Source organism: Eretmochelys imbricata, chromosome 8, assembly GCF_965152235.1.
Source record: "Eretmochelys imbricata isolate rEreImb1 chromosome 8, rEreImb1.hap1, whole genome shotgun sequence".
Lineage (NCBI taxonomy): Eukaryota > Metazoa > Chordata > Testudines > Cheloniidae > Eretmochelys > Eretmochelys imbricata.
In genome coordinates, this window is record NC_135579.1 from 53,783,914 (window position 1) to 53,808,771 (window position 24,858).

Sequence of the window (24,858 nt, forward strand, 5' to 3'; positions counted from 1 at the left end):
ATTTCTAGACCCAGTGGCTGCGATGGGTTAGCTCTGGCGGGGTACATGAGCTGGGGGGAGGCGACAATGCTAGTGGAACAGAGGGCTTTACCTGCAGGGGTGGGAACTGGGCATCCCAGCCACAAGTCTCTGCAGAGAGGCCTCCAGCTTCTCCTGGCTGAGACAGAAAGGCACCCAAGATTTTATAGCATAGGTAGCGGCTTGATGAATGGCCAGGAAGTTTTCATGGGATACCTGGATTATGTTTCTGGCTGTGCCTTGCTCCTGGGTAATGGGCTCTTTCCTAGCTTGGCTCCAGGACAAGAATGTAGGCCCTTTTTTTGATTTTCAGTGGTGGAGGAGTTAATGTGCGTCCCTAGGAGGGTGCACGAGTGAGCCCAGGGCGTGCAGCCTGAGGGGATGTTCCTCACAAACACCCACTGCCTCTACTCTGTCTTCGCAGGTCCTGAGGTATTTTGACTACGTTTTCACGGGTGTCTTCACCTTTGAGATGATTATAAAGGTAAGAGAATCACTCGGAGGAGCTCCCAAAGGCTTGTGTAGGTGTGCTGAAGAAGGGAGCGGGAGGACGGGCGTGCATTGCTTTCCCAACAAGGTCCCCTTAAATTACAGCTGTTTCCTTAGTGCTGCCACCTGCTGGCTAGCAGAGAGGCTGTCAGGGCTGTCCCGCAGGCTGCTGCTCTACCTGTGCAAAATTCTGCCCAACATCTTTGGTCAGAAGAAAGTAAATGAGGGTAGCTGTCACTTTAATCCCTGGAGCCGCCCAGATCCGTTCCTATGCCTCGCCCTGTCACTGCCTGGCGTGCGGAACTGCCGGCTGTGCCGTGCTGTTGGAGGTGAGGGGACTCCAGGCAGCGGAGCTTAGCCCTGAACCGTCTCTCCCTTAGCGCCGAGTGAGCCTGGCAAGGTCAGGCAGAGTGGGGAGGAGAAGGGGGGCTGTTGGCACAGTCTCAATTTACAGTGACTTCCTCGTTGTGAGTAGAAATTGTCTGAGCATTACTGCGAACAGAATGCGAAATCACAGCTTGGGGTTAGTTCTGTCTTAAATTTGGATTAAAAAAACCCCCTTCGTGGAACCTCCTCCACATCCTGACCCGATTGCATCCCAACAAGACAGAGGCAGTGAGACGCAGTGGGTAGAGCACTGGACTGGGATACAGGAGTCTTGGGTTCTATTCGTAGCTAGGCCGCTAGCCTGCTCGGTGATGTTAGGCAAGTCACCTCCCTCCCTCTGCCTCAGTTTCCCCATCTGTAAAATGGGGATAATGTTCCTGACCTCCTTTGTGAAGCACTTTGAGACCTACTGATGAAATGTGCTATATAGGCACTGCTTGTTGTTGTGTTGTTATTACTGGCCACCTCTTGAATTCCATAGGGCTGAGTCTGTGTGGTGCTCCTCTAAGGACTTAGGGCCAGGATTTCTACACTTGGGTGCCTAGAGTTAGGCCCCTTAATCCAAAGGTGACCAGATGTCCCAATTTTATAGGGACAGTCCTGATATTCGGGGCTTTTTCTTATATAGGCGCTTATTACCCCCCACCCCCATCCTGGTTTTTCACACTTGCTACCTGGTCAACCTACTTAATCCATATTTAGGCAACTGAATAAGCCTGATGTTCAGAGGTGCTGAGCTCCCATTGACATCAGTGGGAGTTGAGTGTTCTGCACCTCTGATGACCAGGCCGCTTATGTAGGTACAAGATGGCCCAGGAGCAGGTGTCCCTGGTGCAGCCCCCTGCAGCTTCAGCTCAGCAGAGTCCAAGGGCTGGTCAACCATGATGCTCCCTGAAGTCAATGGGACCAGTGGGGTGCTCAGCAACCCTGCAAATCCGGCCACTTGTGGGGCGGTTTTTACTTGATGGTGCTAAGTGAAGTATTTACTGCCTGTGTTTTCATCCCTTCCCTGCAGATGATAGACCAGGGCTTGATCCTGCAGGATGGCTCTTACTTCCGAGATCTCTGGAATATCCTGGATTTCATCGTGGTAGTCGGGGCACTGGTGGCTTTCGCCTTGGCGTAAGTGGCTGTCTCCCATTTTACGCTGCCTTCCCAGGGAGGTGTGTCGAGTCGCTCTTGGCGGGGCGAGCTTAGGATGGCAGCAAGAGCCAGCTGCGTTTTTCTTGTGAATCCATTCCTCCTTCGGTCTCCTTCACTTTCTGAATACCTCCCATTCCCTTGGCAGTCCACAGTCACACTGCAGAGACAGAATCTTACGAGCCTGGCCCGACCGCCCAGCAACACAGCTGCTGGCTTCTCCCTGTCAGCGTTGGTGGGGACGTCAGCCAGGGACATCAGCCTCGGACGTGGAAGAAAGGAGGAGGCAGAGGGGGGAAGAAGGAAGGAGAGCAGGGCTCGCAGAGATGGAGTTAGGCATCTGCTAATTATACCTAAGGTGGACAGAGGTGACACAAGTACGGTGTGAGGCAGAGCTGGTACTGGCAAACAAACACTTAGTCCCATGCAGTGATAACATCCGCTGGCCAGTTCCCATCACACTCCTCCTGGTGGAGGGGAGGGCATTTCCCTCAGGATATGCTACAGGTTTGTGCTCCTCATTAAAGATAGCAGCACAACTGGCTGTTTTAGCCCCTTTGTCCTCTGTACCACCAGCTGCATTATCAGGGACATCCTGGGAGCAGTACATTAGCCAGCAGGGACAGGCCGGTTCCAAGGGGCAGGAAGTTCTGCAGTTCCTTAGCTTCGCCTTGATCGGCATTCTCCATTTTCAGGTGCAGGCTTGTGGCATGCAGTTTCTCAATCTCAGAGGGGTATGGCGTGAGGACTGGCTTGCCATTTAAAAGCCATTTGGAGCAGGAGAGATGCTTTGCACTTAGCACACAGTGTGGGTGGGGGAAGAACCAGACATGCTGACCTTCCTGAACACGCAGAAGCCAAGTGGTTGCAACCTAGACTGTTACCAAGGCGATGGCACCAGAACACCAGGATGGCACTGCCCTGCTTATTCTGTGCGTTGGGACGGGGACAGAGAACAGGAGCATACCTGCTCCTCAGGCTGACCTCATCAGGGCCTCGCCCCAGTCAATGAGGATCTGGCTTTTTTCCTTCTGTTTCCAAGGGAGATATTTGGGGGTTGGAATTAATTTCTACCGATTTGCCCAGCCCCCTCCCTCCCATTGAGTGAGGACATGCGGTGTCATCTCAGTGAGGGGCTGGGCTGTACTTCCATGGGAAGGATGGGGGTGGGTATCTAGGGGCTCTGAGCCCATGGTGATGGGCACAGTAGAAGAAGAATTTCAGAGAAGGACGTCTCGAGGGCCAATGATCCTGCTGAGCAGTGTCTGCTCAGTGCTCAGGTACCTCCTGAGAAGGGAAGAAGCGGAGAGCAGGGTCCTGTGTGCCAGCATGCTGTGAGTTTGTCATGTTGTTGTTCTTTCTTTGTGCCTTTGAAACGTGCGCTCGTGGCTTTAGTGCTGGTGGAAGGGGAGGGACTGACAGTCGTGGAGAGCGAAGCCCTCTGTTTGTCCACAGCTCAGGTACTGTGCAGGGGGCCTCAGGGATCCTGAGGCCTGAGGTCACTTGATGGATTATGGGCCATAATCCATCACTCCCCTTTCTGCGTGTCACTTTTCCTGCTCCCCCGGCACATACACCTGCTCATTCTCGCTCCCTCTCTCTCACTGGCTCATGCACTTGCTCTTGCTCTCTCTCTCACACTCTCTGGTCCTTTCAGTCATGGCTCTCTCTTTGCCAAGAGCCCTGGAGAATTCAGCTGGCTCTGCATCTGACCAGGTTAGCTCATGCACCTGTGGACCCAACCAGAAAGTGAAGTGGGGGAATGAGGTCAGCCCTCTGGGACCTACCTGGTGCCATATCTTGGGGATTGAGCCAGGCTGCCAGGTGACTGAGCAGGTGCTCTGCTAGGTGGGGATATGACTCTGACTCCTTGTATAGTCTTCAGGTGATTTAGAGTCAGCCATACCACAGGAGCTGTATAGTGGCTCTGTCAGGTGGGTAGAAAATACAGGTCTTCCTGCCTCCTGTCCAGGTTCTCTCTCTTGTGGAGATTGAACTCATACTCATTTGAGCTACTATTCTGGCTGTGGCTCCGCACAGGATAGCTGCTTGTACTGGGGATACCAGCAATTAAGGACAGGCTACGCAGCTCGAGGGATAGGTAGTAGGGTAATGGAGCCTTCCATGTCTTGGTCGCCATTCAGATCCAGGCTAATAGTTACTGAAAGTTCTTACCATCTGCTGGCTGTTGGTGGCTTTTCAGGCCATTTCCCAATGGACAAGTGTCTGCATCACGAAAACCACCGCCACAATCAGCACTAACCGACCCCCGGGTTTTCAGCCTCAACAGAAAGATAAAGATTGATTGAATGGGACGTGGTGACTATGCTGCTCTCACTCACATTGGTGGTCCTTCTTGGTCAGTTTGGGGCCCATCAGCAGGGCAATGTGGGGGAGCTTGCATTGTCACCACGTGGGCTGTGCCTGTTCTGTGGCTAAACAGAACTTCAGTCTGCAGAGCTGTCAGCCTGACACTGTCACCAGCACATTCTCTCCCTCCCACCAACCCAGACATTGCCCAGGTTCTGTCCCCAGTGTTTTGCAGACCCACCTGGCTTCCTCAGTGACTGGCAACTGGCTCCTTTACAACTATGGCCATCTCTAAGAAGGGGAATCTATCTTTTGGCATTGGGGAGCAGCTGAATTCTCAATGGAAAGCATTCTATCCATTGGTTTAGACACTCAAAATTCCAACACAGAGAAGGCCCACATGCCTTCTGTATGTTTGCAACAAACATATATGTTGCCCTACGTAGTAGTGCTAGATATATAGATCAGTAGCTGCTTACACCATGTACAAGAGCACTTTATAATGTAAACCTGCAAATTTTTCCTGGGGCAGTTGTCTCCTGTTTTTGAAGAATGATCTGATGCTCATAACCTTGGGTAGGGAAAGAAGAGAAGAATTGCCTCAGCATAATGACGGCTGCTCCTTTGTGATTTCCAATCGGCTTTACATTATAAAGCATTTATAAGAACACCTGTCTCTCCTTTGGATTGCCTGTCCCCTCCTCAGCCTGGTGGGTGGAGCTTTTTCTCTGGCACTGGGCACTGCCAGGCATTGGCACCTTCTGCTGCCATCCTCTGTTCCTGTGGAGATGCAGAATGTTCACCAACTATAAATGTCCATAGCTGCCTGCCTTGCTCCATTGTGGTTTCAAGGGGAAGTGCCTTCCAGGTTGCTCTTGAATTCACTTTTCTTTTCCCTGGATGATCTTCTTTGTGTGGAATTTGGTTTTCACACAGGGGCCATGCACCCCTCTCCCTCGTCCACCTTTGCTTTTTGTGGGAGCAAAACAAAGGCACACAGCCTTGGACTTTCTGGGTATTTGCACATCTAGCTGGGTTACTGCCATGCTATTTGTGAAGGAGGGGCTGTCTTACGGTCTTGCTGTATATTTGTGGCAACCCGTAACACTAAGTCTGCGGGTGATGTCAGTCTGTTATGTTTGTTATCAGTCGCAATGTGGTAGAGTCCTGAAATCGGGAGACTTGAGCTTAGTGAGTGAGAGATGGAACACTGAATACAGGTGGGTGGGAGGTGGGGAGAGAAGGTTGGCATGTATAGAATATCCTTACAAAGGTATGTCATCACCTTCAGCATTTCTCATGGGAAGAAACGCTAGAACACTCATGGAGTATTTGAATGTTCTGTAAATTTGTACAAGCTTTGACACCTTCTCTTCATTCAGGGAGGTTTGCCCTGGGATGCTCCCCTATGGTTGTGGAATCAGTAAAGTGTATCTGATGCAATCCAATGGGCACAAGGCCAGATGTCAGAAGAATGGCTTCTCTAGATACACAGCATTCAGTCTATTGTTTGATGGCGCACACTTGACACAAAATAGCCATGCAATCCTTGTGTAGTTCTTGTGAGGTTTCCAAAGAAATAGCCACAGCCCGGTTGTTATTAAAAACTAATCCAGACAAACCCAGATCTGTAAAGCCACAAATCCATAGATCACCTGCTACTTCACCATGTCACCTAAAACTCTGGTATGCCATCACAGAGAGCAGCCATCTCAACGCCTCTTACTCAAACTCTGCCTGGAGAGCTAATGTGTCTAACTAAATGTAGCCTACATAAACTTCCCAACACACCTGCAAAGGTCTCTGTTTAATAAATAATAATAATAATAAATTAATAATAACTAAATACACTGCTAGGTATTGTCTCCCCTCATGCTCTTAATAGGTATTATGTAAACTAGCAGCACTCATTTGCAGCTTTACATGTTCACCAAAGGTGGCGATAGCCATTTCTACAATATTATAAAAGATTGAGCCCCCGTACTTCTTGAGAGTGGGGAGCTCGAGCCATGGTCCTGTCAGTCCTCTCATTAATTTGGCCCTGAACAGCTGGGATAGAAGCAAGTCTTTCCATCCCTTGGTAGTAGCAGGTCTGAGTTCTCTTGGAGTTATGAGCAAACAGCACTATCCTAACACCCAGCATGGAAGAACTTTCAGTACTGTCTCTAGAAACAATGTCAGAATAACATTAATGGTGCAAGTTGTGTGTTTTTTTAGGTTTGATTAAAGCCCTAGTCAAAGCGAGGCCAAGTGTAAATAGCTACAGAGCAAATCTCCACATAGAACTGCTAATATATCTTAATCCTAACCTGCAGCACCTGTTGATATGCTCTTCATCTTCTCTCATACCTCACCTGCACCCTGATAATACTAATAATATAGAGCCCTATTTATGCAAACAAACCCAGTTTATACTAAACCCATGTTTAGACAAGTCAAAATAAAGGCTCTGTTTTTCCATCACTGGGAATATAATAGTTAACAGACCACATCTAACTTTATCTTTAAACTATTCCATTAGCTCAGGATTTTGGACAATGGCTGGGAACTGCTTCTAAATATCCAGGGCAGAGTGATTTTAAAAAGTGTGTTGCTTCATCAGACTTTCACCTACTTCACAGTCGTGCTCAGACTGGCCTCAGCAGATATCTAGCAGGGACTTGGCTCAAATAAATATGGGGAGCCCTTGGATGAATCACCAAGGCACAGTCAATTTGCTCTTTGACAAGAACTGGAGACGCTACTCCAGGCTGTCACCTCTGGGTTAGAGTGCTGTAATACTTTGTGGCCTCACAGAAGAATGGTGCACAGACTCCTGCACTCCCAAAAAAACTCCCCAGAGGTTTCTGGAATTTTCATGTGCCCTCGGCAGGGCTAGCAGCGAGCAGCGCTCCCTCAGAGGAGTGGCACGCCAAGAGTGCTGAGTGTGCGCGGAAATTCCAGAAACCTCTGGGCAGTTTTTTTGGGCATGCGGGAGTCTGTGCAGCATTTTTCTATGAGGCCACAAAGTAACTAACCCGCACTAGCACATTTTTCTATGAGGCCATAAAGCGCACTAACCCAGAGGTGACAGTCTGGAGTAGCGTCTCCAGTTCTTGTCAGCTTGAAGGAAAAAACAGAGCTTACCTGCCCCATCTGCTGTGGCATCAGAGGGTAGACACCAAAGCAAGCTGTGGACAGGTTTCTATCAGCGTTCCAGGCCTACCAGGAGGCCTCACTCATACGGGAAGAAACTCCCATCATCTGCTGCTAATCAACAAATTTATCAATGAAAGTTTATTTACTAACATGAAGCAGCATTTTAAAGCCAAATTGTGGGTCTCCCAGTCCGATTCCTTTGAAAACAAAAGAAGCGTATTTGTTTTGATGGTTGGGGATGAGCCATAGTCCTGAGAAGTCTCCTCATGAAACTCACTGCATGAAACTCTGCCTGTGCAACCATTTGCTAATGTCAGAGTGAGCCTCCTTCCCAAGCCAGGGCAGGAGAGGAGCAGTAAGGCATAAACCATTGGAAATTCCCATAGAAAGGATGGTTAAGGCACAAGACTGTGACTTGAGACCTGGGTTCAGTTCCTGGCTCTGCCACAGACTTTCTGTGTGACTTGGGGCAAATCACTTTTTCTGTGCCTCAGTTCCCCATCTGTGAAATAGGGAGACTGATACTTAACCAACACCCCCGTGAGGGAGGGATGTGAAGAGCTTCGTTACTATGGTGATTGAGGGTGGTGGTAAGTCTCATAGAAAAGCTGATTCATAATAGACCATGTGTGTAGGTGATGGGTCAGGGTCACAAGGCCCTGAAAACCACTGTTACAGAGATAAAACCTGTAATTAGAAACTAACAAAACCTTCAGTGCCTACAGAGTTCAGGTGAACCTAAAGGACACCTGTCTGAATCTAAATCCAAGCCAGAGCTAGTGCTCAGAGACAGAGCTCCCAGCATATGCTTCCTGGTAGTAGTGCCAATGTAGAGGAAACGCAGAGGTGGGAATCTTCATACAAACTGCCGTTTGGTTAACCTGGATTTCACCTAATTTTATTCCACTGCAAATCTAATGGTCAGTCGGCTAAACGGCCTCCAGCAAATCCTGGTCCATTTAGAGCAGAGGTGGGCAAACTACGGATGTGGCCCGCGGGACCCTCCTGCCCGGCCCTTAAGCTCCTGGCCTGAGAGGCTAGCCCCGGCCTCTCCCCTGCTCTTCCCCCTCCCCCGCAGCCTCAGCTCACTGTGCCGCCGGCACAACGCTTTGGGCGGCCGGGCTGCGAGCTCCTGGGGCAGCGCAGCTGCAGAGCCCGGCCTGACCCGGTGCTCGGTGCTGCGCGGTGCGTGGCTGGCTCCAGCCGGGTGGCACGGCTGTAGCGCGGCCAGCCACCGGTGCTCCAGGCAGCACAGTAAGGGGGCAGGGAGCAGGGGGGGTTGGATAGAGGGCAGGGGAGTTTGGGGTGGTGGTCAGGGTGGATAGGGGTTGGGGCGGTCAGAGAGCGGGGAACAGAGGGGTTGAATGGGGGCAGGGGTCCCGGGGGGCAGTCAGGAAGGAGAGAGGGGGTTGGATGGGGCAGCAGGGGGCAGTCAGGGGCAGGGGATCTGGGGGCGGTCAGGTGACAGGGAGCAGGGGGAGTGGTGGATGGGGCAGGAGTTCTGGGGGCAGTCAGGGGACAGAGAGAAGGGGTGGTTGGATAGGGCAGGGATCCCGGGGAAACAGTCAGGAATGAGAGGAGGGGTTCGATGGGGCGGTAGCGAACAGTCAGGGGCAGGGAGGAGTCCGGGGCCGGTGAGGGGAAGTGGAGTGTGGCGGGGTGGATGGGGCAGGAGTCCCAGAGGAGCCATCAGAGGACAGGGAACGGGGGGTGGATGGGGCAGGGGTCCCGGGGGGGCTGTCAGGGGACAAGAAGCAGGGAACAGGGCGGATAGGGGGCCACACAGCCTCCCCTAACTGGCCCTCCTTACAATTTTGGAAACTCAATGTGGCCCTGAGGCCAAAAAGTTTGTCTGCCCCTGGTTTAGAGATAACACGATAACCAGCTACATTCTCAGCAACATTCTGCTCATATCAAAGACCAATTTTCTAACCAACAGGGGAGAAGCCTGGCACAACAGCAGTTCCAGAGAGACCACAGCTCCAGTGAATCCCCACAGTCAAACCTTTAGCTTAGTTATTTTATATATATAGTCTCCAAAGTATATAATGCTCCGTATACATGTCCTTCAGGGACCAGACTGGGATGACTACCACATTCATTTCATGTTCTGTCTATTTTGTTCAGATAGGACACGGGTAGGGCTTGTGCCCATTGTGTCATCCAGAATACCACGCTCCTCTGGCTTCTCTTGTAATAGTGACCACACCTCAGCTACAAATCAACTTCCTCTTCTCATCCAAATTTAGAGTATGTTCATCAGGATTAAGAGAGGGGGGTAGCTCCAGGTTAGTCCTTCCTGACTTCCCATGGAGAAGAGGTTAATGTCTGGAATTGTGGTTCCTGGTAAAGGAAATCTTCTTAATGGTACCGTGGATATACAGATTGCTTTTTAAATTCAGGTTGGGTTGAGTTTGGGTGAGGGGGTGGGGGAGAGGGGGCGGCAAGCAAAATATGTCCTTGTAGTGCTGAAATGTGTAGAATATCAGAATGCCAAGGCTGTGAGACGGGCTTGTGATTCCACTCTAATGCAGATCTCGTTCCCTGTCATCCTTGGCTCTCTTTCTCTCTTGGATTTTCTTATCTTCTCTGTTTTCTCCCCACCTATTGTTCGTTTTTGTTTTGCTGCTGCCTGACTGGATCACCCACAGGAATACATTGGGGTAATTATACTGTTTGATTCTCTTTGGGGTTACAAGCCAGGGAAAATGGACTTCTGGGGAAGCTGGTTTGTCTGTCTGTGTAACTGAAGTTTTCTTATCCCATATGACTTCCTGCCTACATTTGTCCTTTCCACCTTGCAAAGTCATCAGCACTTCACGCTAAGGAAGTAAAGACGGAAAGACATGGAGTGGGGTGGGGAAATCAAAATTGTGTGGGTGCACACATCAGAACATTGTAAAGGATGCAAGTTCTGTGCCCCGTGCTCAATCTTTCCAGCTGTGACTATCAGGGCTCAATGAACTGGGCCTCAGATGGAACATCACCAGGTGTATATGGGAGATCCGCACAAGGAGAGAGAGAGGGGTTTGTATCCCAAGATAGATAGAAGAACACACAGAACTCTGTGTGTGTGTGTTGGAAATAAACACACAGTGGAGATCGATGAAGAGTACCATGTCCGTGGTACATTAGGAAGCCATGGTTATATGCCCTATCCTTCTTTTTTCATAAAGCAGTAGCAGATGCTACCCCAATCAGAGGGATCAGTTGGCCGAGCTTTCAAAACCTTGCATTCTGCTGTTTGGACTGTTCCATGTTCAAGTGGTAGAAGGCGGAGTGAATTATCACCTTCAACTGGGTGGCATAGACCAGCATAGCTCCAGAATCAGGTCCTGTATGTTTAATTTTGGACCCCAGAATGAAAAGAAACCTGAAGATCGTTTCCAAAAACATTTGAGTTCCTTTCCTTTGGGAAAAGTGGTTGATAACATTGTTCCCAGGGGCCACTAGTCAAAATGCTTGTGAGCCAGCCTGTAACTTTCCTAGAAGTATTGTCTGGGAACCGTGTGGTAATAGAGTGTCTTGTGGAAGAGACTCCCATGTTCTCACTGAAGAAATAGCACTGTTCAGTCATCGGTGTTCATGTTAGAGCAGTGTAACACATAATGGTTTTAGTTCCGTTGGCCGTTTTAAAGGGCCACTGTCTGTATGTGCACCCCTTGTGTTTTAGACACACGAGACAATGCTGCATGAAATTAAGCTGAAATTGCTGAGTCTTACCAATGCCCAGGTTAAAACTATGGAGAGTTCTACATGCTTTTCACCAGGCATTGTAAATCCCTCTCCGGCAGCCCCTTTCCATGGTCTCAGCAGGGACAGAGGGAGAAGATCCCTGACATCCCTTAATTCTCCCACATCTCAGGCAAGGATCACAAGCCCCAACAGACCTGGGCTTTCCACCTACACTTTGCCATCTTCTGTGGAAATCTTGTGGCTAGCTAGCTCTTCTTCTCCCACTGACTTTTCAGGGATGGCTATATGACCTGTCCCCCTCCCCATTCTGCTTCAGAGAAAGGAACAAGTCAAACACTTTTCCTTTCTCACTCCTTGCAAATCCTTAGCAGGTAAATTCAGGAAATAGGTGCTTTGCCCTATCCTTTTCCATCCTGCAGCAATAGGAATGAGAAATGATCCTCCAGTCCCACTTTATGCTGCTTCACACTGCCCTTTACCTTGGTCTGCGGCTGAGACCTCCAGGGTGCACTCGGCTATTGGCATTTCAGTCCCAGAATAAAGCAAAGGGCGGTGCACAGCAATAGGGTCTGAGCACCATTTTCTGGTCCCACTGTGAAATGCTTGTCTTACTGAGCATTTGGCAAGAGCTGGCTTGTCTTGCCATTGCTCCACCTTCCTGAAGAAGGAGGATCAGGGTAGGATCTGACAGTTGCCCCTGAAAAGCTCCTAAGGGCCACCAAGGTTTCCGCACTCCTCCCCCCAGCAGATACCAAAAGATCAGGAGGAAGCCTGTTTGGAGATGGTGATCCAGGACCTGCCAAGCCAAAAGAAACCTGAGACAAGGCAAAATCTTCCTGATTTCACATTTTGGGCCTAACCCTAAACTCCCCAAGCTTTGTTGAAACCCCTCACGAGCTCTTGGTTTCATGAGAAAAAGCTCACACAGTCCGAGTGTAATATGTCAGCCACTGACAGCTAGATGTTCCCCCCCAATCCCTTTCACAGCCTATTCCTCATGAGGAGAACATCTCACCGGGGGACCCTCACGCTGCTGGGTTGAGAAAATGGGCTGCAAGTTTGCCTTCCAAATAAAAAATTGTCTGTCTCCCAAAAGCTTTATAAAAAATCGGAGGTGAAAATTGCACAAATAGCGCCACAGGCCAGGAGAGTCTGATAAATACTTCCGGGAGTGGCCTCGATGTGTTGAAACATCTCCCACAGAGTAACGGTGGTGCCAGAGCATGAAGTGGGTTAATCCCAATGTTTGTGCAATTGCGTTAAATGGGGTATTTGTGGTGGTGTACTGTTATTGAAGAGTATTAATTAGTGGTTTTCTTTGCATCTGTTTATGGTTGGGTCTGTTATTGTGCTTTCTATTGTATTAACCCTTACAAAAGGAGCCGTGCAATTAGAAGTACCCTCTGTCATAAGTCTCCTTCTAGAGGTTTTCAAGTACAGCAGATGGATGCACAATGTACTGAAAGCCTTGTATATTTTACCAATACAAAATAAGATTCTGATTGTTCTCAGATCACAATAGTGGTAGCTACCTTCCTTGGTTTTGGGGTTTGGGGTTTTTTTTTTTTTTTTAAATCACAGTTTAAATCAGGGTTTTAACAGCATTTCCCTTCACAAAAATCTGTTTTTTCCTTATAACCATATCTATAACATATAGATTACCTGTCAGACTGATTAGGGAAAGCATTCCTCAGCCCAGCAAGCCACAGCTAATAGTAGGCTAGTTAATGGGAGTGTGCCCAGGTTTTTCAGCCATGAAACAACTGAGGACATGGCCTAAGCTTTTCTAGGATTTTCTTGTGGGACAGAGAAGGCTGATACTAGAGATGAGAGCAATAGAAAAATCTATGCTAGATACCAGTAGATAGAGCACTTTGCCAACAAAGGAAATTTGCATTCTTCTATTTTGTACATTATTGTTGTTATAGAGATGTAATTTTCTTACAGCAGAAGCAATTTTTTTAAAATTGCAACATTGGTGGCATTTTGTTCTTCACGTTTGCAAATAGCACAGAGAGGAGAAAGCGTTTGCATTAGGAAAACAAACTCAGACCTGCCAGGCAGCATGAGTTTATGACACCGCAGGAATGCTGCGTGGCGTGGTGCCTTTGAAACAGATGGCCCAGCACAGCGAAAGTGTTGGATCACCTGCTTTAACCTTGTTACCTCAGTCTTTCTCACAATAACAAGATTTGCTACTGAAGTTGATCCTCATTGAAGAGGGAATGCACTAAAGCTGATGTTGAGCTTAGTAGTCTGCTTGCCTTCCTCTGATCCAGAGAGTCCTAATTTTTCATTAGCAAACACTTTCAGTATGTGTTTTGAACACTCATTGCTTCTGGAGGCAGGTACAGCCCCGCAGATGCTAATAGATTGACACCTGCTCTCACCTAGGCTGCCTGTGGCCCTAGATTTCTCATGTGTCCCTGTTTTGGGAAGTAGTGAAAGCTGTTAAATATCTCCAGTGAGTTCCTCCCAAACTCTGGAAGTTTATTACCTCTCTTTGTTTTGTTTTTGGGTGTGCGTGCCTCCTTCCAACTCTGTAGGACCAACAAAGGCCGGGATATCAAAACCATTAAGTCTCTGCGTGTGCTTCGGGTCTTGAGGCCTCTGAAGACCATCAAGCGATTGCCCAAACTCAAGGTAATGCTTAAAATTCTCTGTCCTCGGTTCCGTTTATCGCCAGGTTCAGACAGAATCTTGGTGAGGTAACAATCAGAGAGTGTCCCCCAATGTAGAAGAGAGATCCTTCCTCTTTCCTCTCTCATTGTATTTGAATTCCAGCCGACAGAATGAGGACCAATTCCCGGTTAGAAATAGATAGAGTAGTGCTTGCACTTTATATCAATTGCCTTTCATTCCCAAACCTCAAAGAAATCAACAAACCTTACAGGTTGATTTACAGGTCTCCTACAAACTCAGTCTTCAGTCGTGGCACCTTACTAATAATAGACGGCTTAAGTTTCATATATGGATACTCAGTCATGTAAAGCAGGTGTGGATTCTTAAATGCCCGTTTGATGTGGGACTGGAGAACCTTGTTTCAGCACCCACAATATACAGGAATCATTTAACCTGCCATTGCAATGAAAAATAGCCTCAACACGAGCCCCCAGATCCTGGATGCTGACACTGGTAGGCTGATCGAACCTCCAGACCTGGATCCCTCCACCATCCAACTTCGGGAAAACTCAGCTCTTGATTTAAAGGTCTGTCTTTAGATCCCACCAAGGCCGCCTGGGCTCCTTTTGCACTGAGAATTGTTCCTTTTTCAGCATTGCTGGTCGTTCTGATGCTTCCACGAGGCTGGCTGAAGTATCTCTCACACCCCCTGCAGTTCTGACTTAATTAGTCTGGCGGAGTCCAGAATAGAATCCAGAATACTGCAATGGAGCCTGCATGAAGCGGAGACAAAATAAAACAAAATACTCCCTTGCAAGAGTGAACTCACAGAGCCCGATTTTTAAAGTCAGCCTTCACCTGCCGCAAGTGATAGCGCAGAGGTCTACCTATCTGATTTGCCAGCACAGGTAGGCCGGCAGAGGTCCAAAGGGTTCATTTGCTCTGGCAATTATTACTACTTTGTATGACCGTAGTGTCTAGTACAGTCATGGACTAGGACCCTGCTGTGCTAGGTGCTGCACAAACAGAGAACAAAAAAACAAGCCCAACTGCACTGGAGTTTTCACACCCTGGGTTGGTCACAGGACACATACATGGAAACTTGAGTTTTAAAAAACCCAAGGCTGATAGTATACTGAAAGCAGCTGAATGCTTTTACATTAATGACTTATTTAAAAAGTGTACTCTGTTGAGAGTAAGCCTTCTCGAGGTTATTTCCGAAAAGCATATTTTACAAAACAGCAGCGTTCTTTTATCTGAAATCCCTGGTAAGAATGATCACGCTGAAAGAGTAAACATCTAGTGCAAGTAAGGTTATGGATCTCATATCTGTCTGGGGCACCTGCCTGCAGTTCTTTATTCCTCAGGCCTACCTGCCATACAGGACAGTGTCTCTCAATTGTAATTAGAGATATCCAGTCTGTCTTCTTGTTGGAGGTGAGGCTAAATAAATAAGTGTTCACTAACTGTTCTTAAGTACTGCTAATTGTACTGTGGTGCTTTGTATCCTGCCCTGAGACATGGTTGTGAAGAACCTTTTTATGGTATAAATATCCTTTGTGCCCGTTGGGGCAATGCTTTCCCATAAGTGATTTTGGGATGTTCTGGTCATTTATAAAATAGCCTATTCTGCCTGGGACAGTGTCTGCTTCTGGCAACCTTTTCCTACCAGGAATGAGTCACATCTCCTCAAATGTCCTTTTTAGGTAGCTTTGGTCCCACCCTCTGACAAAATACATAGGTTCTCCATGGTGAATCATGCCATTGGGTTTGCATTCTCCTGCAGGCTGTCTTTGACTGTGTAGTGACTTCCCTGAAGAATGTCTTCAACATACTTATCGTCTACAAGCTCTTCATGTTCATCTTCGCAGTCATCGCTGTCCAGCTCTTCAAGGGCAAATTTTTCTACTGTACGGACAGCTCTAAGGACACAGAGAAGGATTGCATGTAGGTACACTGTGCAGCATGCATGATCCAGTCTGCTTCCCGTGTAAAAACATCCACTCCTGCCCGTGGTGTGGAGAGAAGTAGATACATGAAGGACTAGTAGTGAAAACTCTGGTCTTTCACCCCCTCAGATGCTTGGGGTGTGAAGTAAGTCCTTGGTCATGGGTTGGAGCCACTCCTCATTTCCCAGGGAATCAAAGCCACAAAGCATTGTTTAAAGGACTAGTACAGATGTCTGGACTCGGTGAGGGCTGAATTCCTTTCTCATCCTTTAAGTGAAATTTTGCTGCGTTTCAGAGCATGGTCCCTGCCATTCTGGGGGGAAGGCCACTGTGGGATCAGTAATGGAAGGCCTGTCTTTAAATGAACAGTGAGCTTCCCATCTCACTTAAAGACAGACTGGTCTCCTCAAGCCAGAGCTGTGCTTCCTTCGCTCCAAGGGCAGCTCCTGCACTATCACTGCTGCTTTCTAGCACATTTTTCAATTAAAAATTCCATGGGGAAAAAACTGATTCTGAATTGCTGCCCTGTTCAACATGTTCACATTAACTCCTGTGATGGGCTAAGAATCTGGAGGTGCAGCTGCCTGAAGAATCACATGAGCTCTGAACTCTCCTTCTGCCACATTCTCTGTTACAAGCTCAACCTACCAGCTCTCCCTTTTTCCTTCTCTCTTTCATTTTTCTTTCAATCTTTCCCTGACTCTTTCACCCCACTCTTCTCCCAGTCTGGTTTCTTCTTTCCTTCTCTTTTTGATTGCTTTTTCTCTCCCCTTCTCTCTGTCTCCTTCAACCTGTTCATCTTGTTTCTCCCCACCTCCAATTTCCTTAATTTTCTCTCCCCATCAAGACTTCTCCATCCTTACAAGGGGAGAAGAGTGTCCCTGCTGCCCCGCAAAATTAAATCCTCTTCAGTCCTGGCAGTATAAAGAGGTCCTGATATTCTCCCCTAACGTTACAGAGGCAACTACGTGGACCATGAGAAAAACAAGATGGAGGTGAAGTGTCGTGAGTGGAAGCGCCATGAATTTCACTACGACAACATCATTTGGGCTTTGCTTACGCTCTTCACTGTCTCCACTGGAGAGGGGTGGCCACAGTGAGTATTGTGCTTGGTCCTGTCTGCTTGCAGGTATCTGTGGGCACAGGATTCATGAAGAAACTTCACATTCCCCTTTTGAAGAGCTGTTTAAATGGTAGGGATAGTAACTGGGTTTCTCCAGTTGGGAAAGGGGTAGAAGGCACTGAGAGAAGAGTTGGGGGGGAATGAGATAGGTCAAGAAATTATATCAGTATGTGAGAACTCTCACCAGTTAATGGGTATAGGAGCCTGGTGGAACCAGTTCTCTTCTTGGAAGGCGAATGCTGGGATAGTCCACTACCCTGAGTAGGCCTGAGGGGAATTTGAGACCAGTCAATCTCCCAGCATAAGTCAAAGGGGAACTCTGTGGGCTAGTCCACTCACTGTGTTGGCTGAACTCGGACAATCTCCTTCAATGTGTGTGAACAAGGGAGTGCTCTGTGATACCCCTTTTTTATGAGGGATGTATGTTTAACTCTGGCAAAGCCCACCAGCCAGGGTAGACAATGGGAAGAGCTCTGGGACTCTTGTAATGTAGGAGAGGGGAATATCTTGTCATGAAACAGGTAACCAGAATTGTCAGAATGTGTCCATGACTGAGCAGGTGAGGTAGAAGGTTTGCTTTATCACCATAACCAGTTTGCACAGTGGGGACAGATGGAGATGAATATTAAAGGTGGTACCATTGGGTACATGATGTTCTCCTAGTCAAGTACACTGTGGAGAGGCATCCAGAATGGACCAGCCATTTGCATCTATGAGACCCTTTGTGCCTTTCTTTTTCCGTGTACATCCAGGGTGCTGCAGCATTCAGTGGATGTGACTGAGGAGGACCGGGGGCCCAGCCGCAGTAACCGCATGGAGATGTCCATTTTTTACGTGGTGTATTTTGTGGTCTTCCCTTTCTTCTTTGTCAACATCTTTGTGGCTCTCATCATCATCACTTTCCAGGAGCAAGGAGACAAAATGATGGAGGAGTGCAGTCTGGAGAAGAATGAGGTAACACATTAAAACAGGAGAGCAGAGGGCAGGATGAATTTATTTTTCATGTACTGTGGCAACAGACGGCTTCAGGTATAGACCATAGAGTGGTGGAGCTGAGGGCTAAGGCATGTGATGTGAAAGTCTGGCTGGAATCCAGTAAAGTTCTCTTCAGCCTAGACTCCAGCTTATGTGCCATCTGCCTTCCCTTTGCATTTACTTCTGGAACATAGGATGTTTTAATCACACCTGAGTCATTCTCACTAATTACATTTTTGTCCTGACCATGCAGCCAACAATAGTTCACCAGGCTTCCCAGCTATTTGAAAAGGAGGCTATTGTTATAAAGGAAACCCATCTGTGGCTGCTGTGAATCACCCCTATTGGCACTCAAATGGGAGAGCTAGGGATCCATGTTCCCTCCCCCACCTGCTTCCTTGCCAGAGAGGCTTTGCCCTAGACTGGAAGAGGAAAATTATTTTCCTCATCTTCATTTTATCCTGCATTATTGGTCCATGTAGCCCAGTATCCTGTCTTCCGACAATGGCCAACGTCAGGTGTTTCAAAGGGAATAAACAGAACAGGGCAACTATCAAGTGATCCATCCCCTGTCATCCAGTCTCGCCATCTGGCAGTCAGAGGCTTAAGGACAGCCAGAGCATGGGGTTGCATCCCTGACCATCTTGGCTAATAGCCATTGATGGACCTATCCTCCATGAACTTACCTAGTTCTTTTATGAACCTTGTTATACTTTTGGCCTTCATAGCATCCCTGGGCAAAGAGTTCCACAGATTGACTGCATTGTGTGAAGAAGTACTTCCTTTTGTTTATTTTAAACCAGCTGCCTATTAATTTCATTGGGTGACCTCCTGGTTCTTGTGTTATATGGAGGGGTAAATAACACTTCCCTATTCACTTTCTCCACACCAGTCATGATTTTATAGACCTCTATCATATCCTCCCTTAGTCTTCTCTTTTCCAAGATGAACAGTCCAGTCTTTTTAATCTCTCCTCACATGGAAGCGGTTCCATCCCCCTAAACACTTTTGTGGTCCTTTTCTGTACCTTTTCCAATTCTAATATATCTATTTTGAAATGAGGCAACCAGAACTGTACCGCAGTATTCAAGGTGTGGGCGTACATGTAACTGCCTGGATTTCCTGTGCTGTTACTGCCTAAGTGCTCCCAAATAATGGGTGATTTTCAGATGGTAATTTGAGGCCATTTCCTGTCCATGTGGCAATAACCATATCCTGGCCTAAAGAAATGCCAAGGTGGAAGGACACATGTGTTCATTATTCCAGGGTATGGCTATTACTGAGTTCACAGGAAAAACCCTAGTCTGACTCTCCTGGAACGTCTAGCGAAGAAACAATTTTGAGACATAATTCAGTTAAGTTTAGTTTTTTATATTCTGTCAGCTGGATAAAATAAGTATTTGGGGCCGCCAGCTTTGGTGTGATCATGTGGTTTGTAGGGAGTGTGTGCATGTGGAGGGCAGTATAGGACACGGGGATCTGTATAGGAGACAGTTTCTGAAAATAACTGTCACGTAACAGCTCAGTAAGTGTAGAGGGTCCCCATGCTCTGATTGACTAAGTTTATTCCAGCTGAGCCTAAACCACAGTAGTAACGTCATTAACTCATGCCGTTATTTTATGCTGAATGTGAATGGAGAGAAACTGCTTACAGTGCAGTCACGGGAAAATCCTTGTTTCACTACATCACAGGGCATAAATTTTGCTGCAGATTATAGTGACCTTCTGCTTCTTGGGACAGATCCTTGCCCCATGTTCAGCTTGATTAGCTCAGCTGGGTGTTGGGGAACTCATCATCCCCCAAGATCTCCGAATGGTGGAAGAGTTTCTGTAGGGCTGCGTCTCCAGCATAATGATCAGAGTAGCCTCCATGGCCCCGGGCAACCCACCTACCTCCAGGGGAGGAAGGACCTGAGGATTCTGATAGCAACAGATACTCTGCCCAATTTCTCCCCAGCTCATCTACCCCGGCTGTCAACACACTTCTGTGTAATGACATGCAGGAAACCCCCAGGGACTTGGGATTCACGCAGCTCAGGAGGACAATATTCACTCTCTTCCATTCGCCTGTAGCAGAGAACTAGTAACAGGACATCATGGGTAGTGGGAGGAAAGATGAGAAGCTGAGTGCAAGCTGACAGACTTTGTTTTGTTCCAGAGGGCGTGCATTGACTTTGCCATTAGTGCCAAACCTCTCACGCGCTACATGCCTCAAAACCGACACACCTTCCAGTACCGCGTCTGGCACTTTGTGGTCTCCCCATCCTTTGAGTACACCATCATGGCCATGATAGCACTGAATACCGTGGTGCTGATGATGAAGGTGAGCTGACCGGGTAGACCAGAGGCCCAGGATGACATGCCTCTGTGTAGGGAATTGGAGAGGAGGTGAAACAGCCAGGGTGGGATTTAGAAAGTATGTTTTTTGTTTTAAGAAGATGCTGGGGTCTTGGCACCCAGGTCCCATATCATATCATGTCTGTTAGTATAGTTGACTAGGGAAGCTGATGTGGTCACAGCCTTGGCTCTTACACTGGTGTCTTTATTACTGAAGCAAATATTTCCAGTTTGCACTCAATCCATTGAGCACAGTCCTTGCTGTGAAATGTGGAAGGCAATTAATCCCGAAGACACACAAGGACAGATTTTCAAAGGGACTTCACCCCAGCCTCTGAAATGGCACCTGCATTTTTCACACACACGTTAGGAATCTGACTAAATGATTTGCTTGCCCAAATGAGGTTCTTCCACCCAAGGATTTTTTTTTGTCTTCCTTGTGCAGACACTTGCATGTTCTACATTGAAGTGCCAACTTCCATCTCCTCAAATCTTGAGGAGGATGGCTAATACTCTCCTGTTTTAATACGACCCATCTCTGTTGTTGGTGTCCCCATAGCCTGTAGGAAATTCTTTCAAGAGCACAAACGCACACTTGAAAGTTCAGTACACCCTTACGATGTGAACAGTGTAGGTAACAAACAGTGATGCTGCAACAACAATTGCCCTCAACAGAAGGACCTCATGAATTAGTGGGGCACTGGCGACTGTAATGTGATCTGGGCTGATTCTGTGATAAACACGTAGCAGTGGTTGCCCCCTGAGAGACCCTTCTTCCCGTCAGCTCCATCCTCTTCCCTTAGCAGAAACAAAGCGGAAGGGCAGAATGAGGATTACTGGATATGTAGCTGGTTTAAAAAAAAGGGTGGGGGGCTTGTCACTAGCCAGTCAATAGTTAAACACCTGGGATAAATCTCAGGGGCTTGGGCAAAGCCTAATCCTACCATGGAACTAAAGGTTCATTGTAATATCCAATTTTGGTAGCTGACTGTAGATGGTTCTGACTCTTTCTCTTTCTGGCAGTACTATTCCGCGCCCTACACATATGAGTTGGCTCTTAAGTACCTGAACATCGCATTTACCATGGTGTTCTCATTGGAGTGCGTCCTGAAGATCATAGCTTTTGGCTTCCTGGTAAGTGATTTGGTACTAGTACTCCATACCAGCTTTGGGTACTCAGTTCAACTGGCAGTGGTAGTGGACTTTGGCTTCCTAGTGTGTAGCTAATACTCTCTTCTTTTGGCATTAGTAATGGGATGTAGCTTCCTGGGATGTAACTGGTATTTAGTTCTGGCATCTTCTTGAGAGCTGTACTTATTCTGGGTGTTGGAGTCTTGTTAAGCACCATGACACTGGATGTCTACCTGCTTTCTTGGTCAGTCCAGAGCTTTCCAAATTCCTAGCCCAACATCTGGAGCTTTCCAGATTCCTGAGTCAATATTTTAGAGTGAAATATCTGGGGTTTTCGTTTAATCTGAGCAACTGAGTGTCACCCCCACTGCTGAACCCAAATGGCGATGTTACTTTTAATGGACTTTTATATTTGGTGTGAATTTACTGCTGGTGACAGCTTTCAGATTGTCACCCCTCCCCACCTGGGCAATTCAGTGTCTAGACCTATTCAGCCTTTGTCCTTTTTGCTGATGCTGCTAACCAGGGTGCCAGTTTATTACCAGTTGTGTTGGCAGCTGATATTACATTGACGCCTGAGCACTAGGAACTGGATTGAGTACACTAATTCCTTTCAACCAGGCCATGAAATACCCATTCATTGATAACTGTTGATACCAGATTGGAACTGGTAATATAGTGGTGAAAGGCTTCATATTTAATTATCATTCCCTTGAGTCTCAGCCACTCCTCACTAATTATCTCATTATTCAGCCCAAGGAATCTGTTGTTTGTGAACATAACACTTTTTCTTGTCTTCAGCTACCCTTAGGAAAAGCTGATTCTGTTTTTTCTTTATTTCTTTTTCCTTTTGTTTCTCACCTGTCCTGCTGGATGACATCTATTGCTCTCCACTATGGCAGTCCAGCATATGGCACACTTACATTAAACTATTACTATCAGATTGCAAGATGCAAGGGGCAGTGACTTTTTTGTTGCAAGCTGACGAGGGGCCATGTACACCTATTGCACTGGATAAATAATAATTAATAGTGAATAACCAACCTCCGTGTACAGCCCTCCGTGACATGGAGACAGAATATTGAGCCAGTCAATGGACAGTTTTGTGAGGGCAAAGAGCCCTCCTCTATCCCAGCAGCATGTGTGCTTGGGGTGCACAGCACACCAGCAACTCTTTTCTGAATCATAGATCTATCTCTCTGGGAGGCAGCATGGTCTAGTGTTTAGAGCAAAGGACTGGGAATCGAAAGACCTGGATTCTGTTTCCGGCTGCATGTCTGACTTCCTGGGCTCTCTCTCTCTCTCTGTCTCACTTTCTCTATCTATCAGATGGGAACAATGATACTTACACACCTTTTAAAAGCACTTTGATTTCCTCAAATGGAAGGTGCTATGTAAAGGCAAAGTGTTATTGGTAGGCCGGTTCCTGAAATTCTTATTCAGGCGAAACTTCCATTGACTTCAGAAGTTGTAGATAGCCATTTAGGCACCTGACTGTATTAAATATTCATAGATAGATACTCCGCTGCATAGTTTAAATAGACAACTGTGTCTCTGGGCTCACCCGCTTGTGATTGTGCCTTCAGGAAGGACTGCAGTAGTTTCTCTGTTCTTATATTCCCCTTTTGACAATGCAAGAGAATTCTGTGTGTTCTTTTAGCAGTTTGGCCTATTCAATGCAAGAGTTACCTTATAGAAAATCTGCCTCACCATAGATATGTTCTGGGCTACAACCCCCTCAGACACAAGACAGTATTCCAGAGGCTGGTTTCACAGAAAGAAGACAATATCTGTGGTGGTGGTGGTAATGCGTGAAGACTTGGCATGTGTTTCAGCGTTGCCTGAATCTGACATCATTGTGCTCCCCATCCACATGTTTTTGATCTCTTCGCAGAATTATTTCCGGGACACCTGGAACATCTTTGACTTCATCACTGTGATTGGCAGCATCACAGAAATCATCTTGACAGACACCAAGGTGAATATTCTGACCTTGGACATTTGTGCCAGCGATGGAAGGCTGGAGGGGGGTGCCTTGCTCCTTGCCTCTCCTTGGGGGTGTAGATAGATGTAGTGATTTTTGCCTTCTTCTGATTGTTTGATCTTCTCACAGCTGGTGAACACCAGCAGCTTCAACATGAGCTTCCTGAAGCTGTTCCGGGCAGCTCGCCTCATCAAACTACTCCGCCAGGGCTACACCATCCGTATCCTGTTGTGGACCTTTGTGCAGTCCTTCAAGGTAAAGGACACATCAGTGTCCCCTGTCAGGGGCAAGTGTGGTGGTGGAACAGTTACTCAACTTGGGTCATTCTTAGAATCATAGAACTGTAAGACTGAGAGGGACCTCGAGAGGCCATCTACTCCAGTCCCCTGCACTCTTGGCAGGACTAACTATTATTCTTATGATCTTATGAGCTGTTGGAGTTCAGGAAGAACCAGAAAATTTTGGATCAGCATCCAAAGTGTGGAGGGTTTATATGAACCAACCCTCTGAACTTTATAAAATTAACCCACCTCTAATTCTAAATGCAGGAGGGAGAAACAGTAAAACCTTCCTTGCAAAAAATGGAGGGGAGGGGACTGCACCATTCCAGAGGGTCCTTGGAGGTCTTTTTGGATGTGCTCATTTGCATAGCAGTACGCAGCATGCTTTGCCAGCTGTTTGACAGTAGCGCTGTTGGGTGTTGTACTTTTGCATAGGCTAAATTCTTTGTCTGTATTTTGTAAACCACAATTATGTGGCATTTTAATTTCTAGTCCCTCTATTTGTTTTGGAATTCAACAGTCAGGAAGATGTTGCACCACTCCAGCAAGGAGTGTGATTCTGATTGGTTCTTTGCAACTAATTGCAATAGGCAATAGCAGGGTTAGCACAGGTCACAAGCTATTGCATTGTACTAATATTCTGAAGCCTCTACTGTGGTAAACCAGACTATTGTGTATTTCCCTTTCAGGCCCTCCCATATGTCTGTCTCTTGATCGCTATGCTTTTCTTCATATATGCAATCATTGGGATGCAGGTAAGCAAAGGCGTCCAGGTGTGCGTATCCTCCTACAAGGCTTCTTCTCCTGGGGCAGACAGAGTAAAGAGTGGTCCACTCTGTCACCCACTTTAGTATTATCCAGTCTAGCATCTGCTTATTGTGTTGGAGTCTGTTGACCAGGTCAGGTGCTGAAGAGGTTTGAAGGTTTGCGCAGTAGGAGCTATAGTGTTTAATACACCCACAGGTTGCAGTGTGTGTCCCCCAGAATCCTCTGAGTTGTACATCTCCAGACTGCCTTCTCCAGGGAGTATGTCACCGTGACTCCAGTGATGTAGTTCACATGGATGGAACCCTTCCTGTTGATTACATCATCAGAGATCTCTCATATTATGCTCAAGTGGGCAATCCACATGGACAGCTCAGTTTACCTCTTTCTTTCCAAGCAGAACTCTTTAGTTCCTAAAACCTTAGAAATGACTCAGGTCCCACCAATGTCTGGCCCCAACCTGCCGAATCCGGTTCACAACTAACATCGTGTCTGACAGGGTCCTTGCGAGAG

General features: G+C 47.3%; 1 protein-coding gene across 3 annotated transcripts in view; it reads left to right on the top strand.

Annotated features, from left to right (window-relative positions):
• The window catches only part of CACNA1E (calcium voltage-gated channel subunit alpha1 E), a 225,220-nt gene that overhangs the window by 164,140 nt on the left and 36,222 nt on the right, over positions 1-24,858 (top strand). For all 3 annotated transcript variants that reach the window (XM_077823463.1, XM_077823464.1, XM_077823465.1), the window contains 12 exons: positions 443-502; positions 1,910-2,016; positions 10,134-10,145; positions 13,725-13,821; positions 15,587-15,747; positions 16,708-16,845; positions 17,625-17,826; positions 20,006-20,170; positions 21,208-21,318; positions 23,210-23,293; positions 23,429-23,554; positions 24,270-24,335. In XM_077823463.1, the coding sequence (XP_077679589.1) occupies positions 443-502; positions 1,910-2,016; positions 10,134-10,145; positions 13,725-13,821; positions 15,587-15,747; positions 16,708-16,845; positions 17,625-17,826; positions 20,006-20,170; positions 21,208-21,318; positions 23,210-23,293; positions 23,429-23,554; positions 24,270-24,335 (1,329 nt within the window). The remainder of the gene's footprint in view (positions 1-442; positions 503-1,909; positions 2,017-10,133; positions 10,146-13,724; positions 13,822-15,586; positions 15,748-16,707; positions 16,846-17,624; positions 17,827-20,005; positions 20,171-21,207; positions 21,319-23,209; positions 23,294-23,428; positions 23,555-24,269; positions 24,336-24,858) is intronic.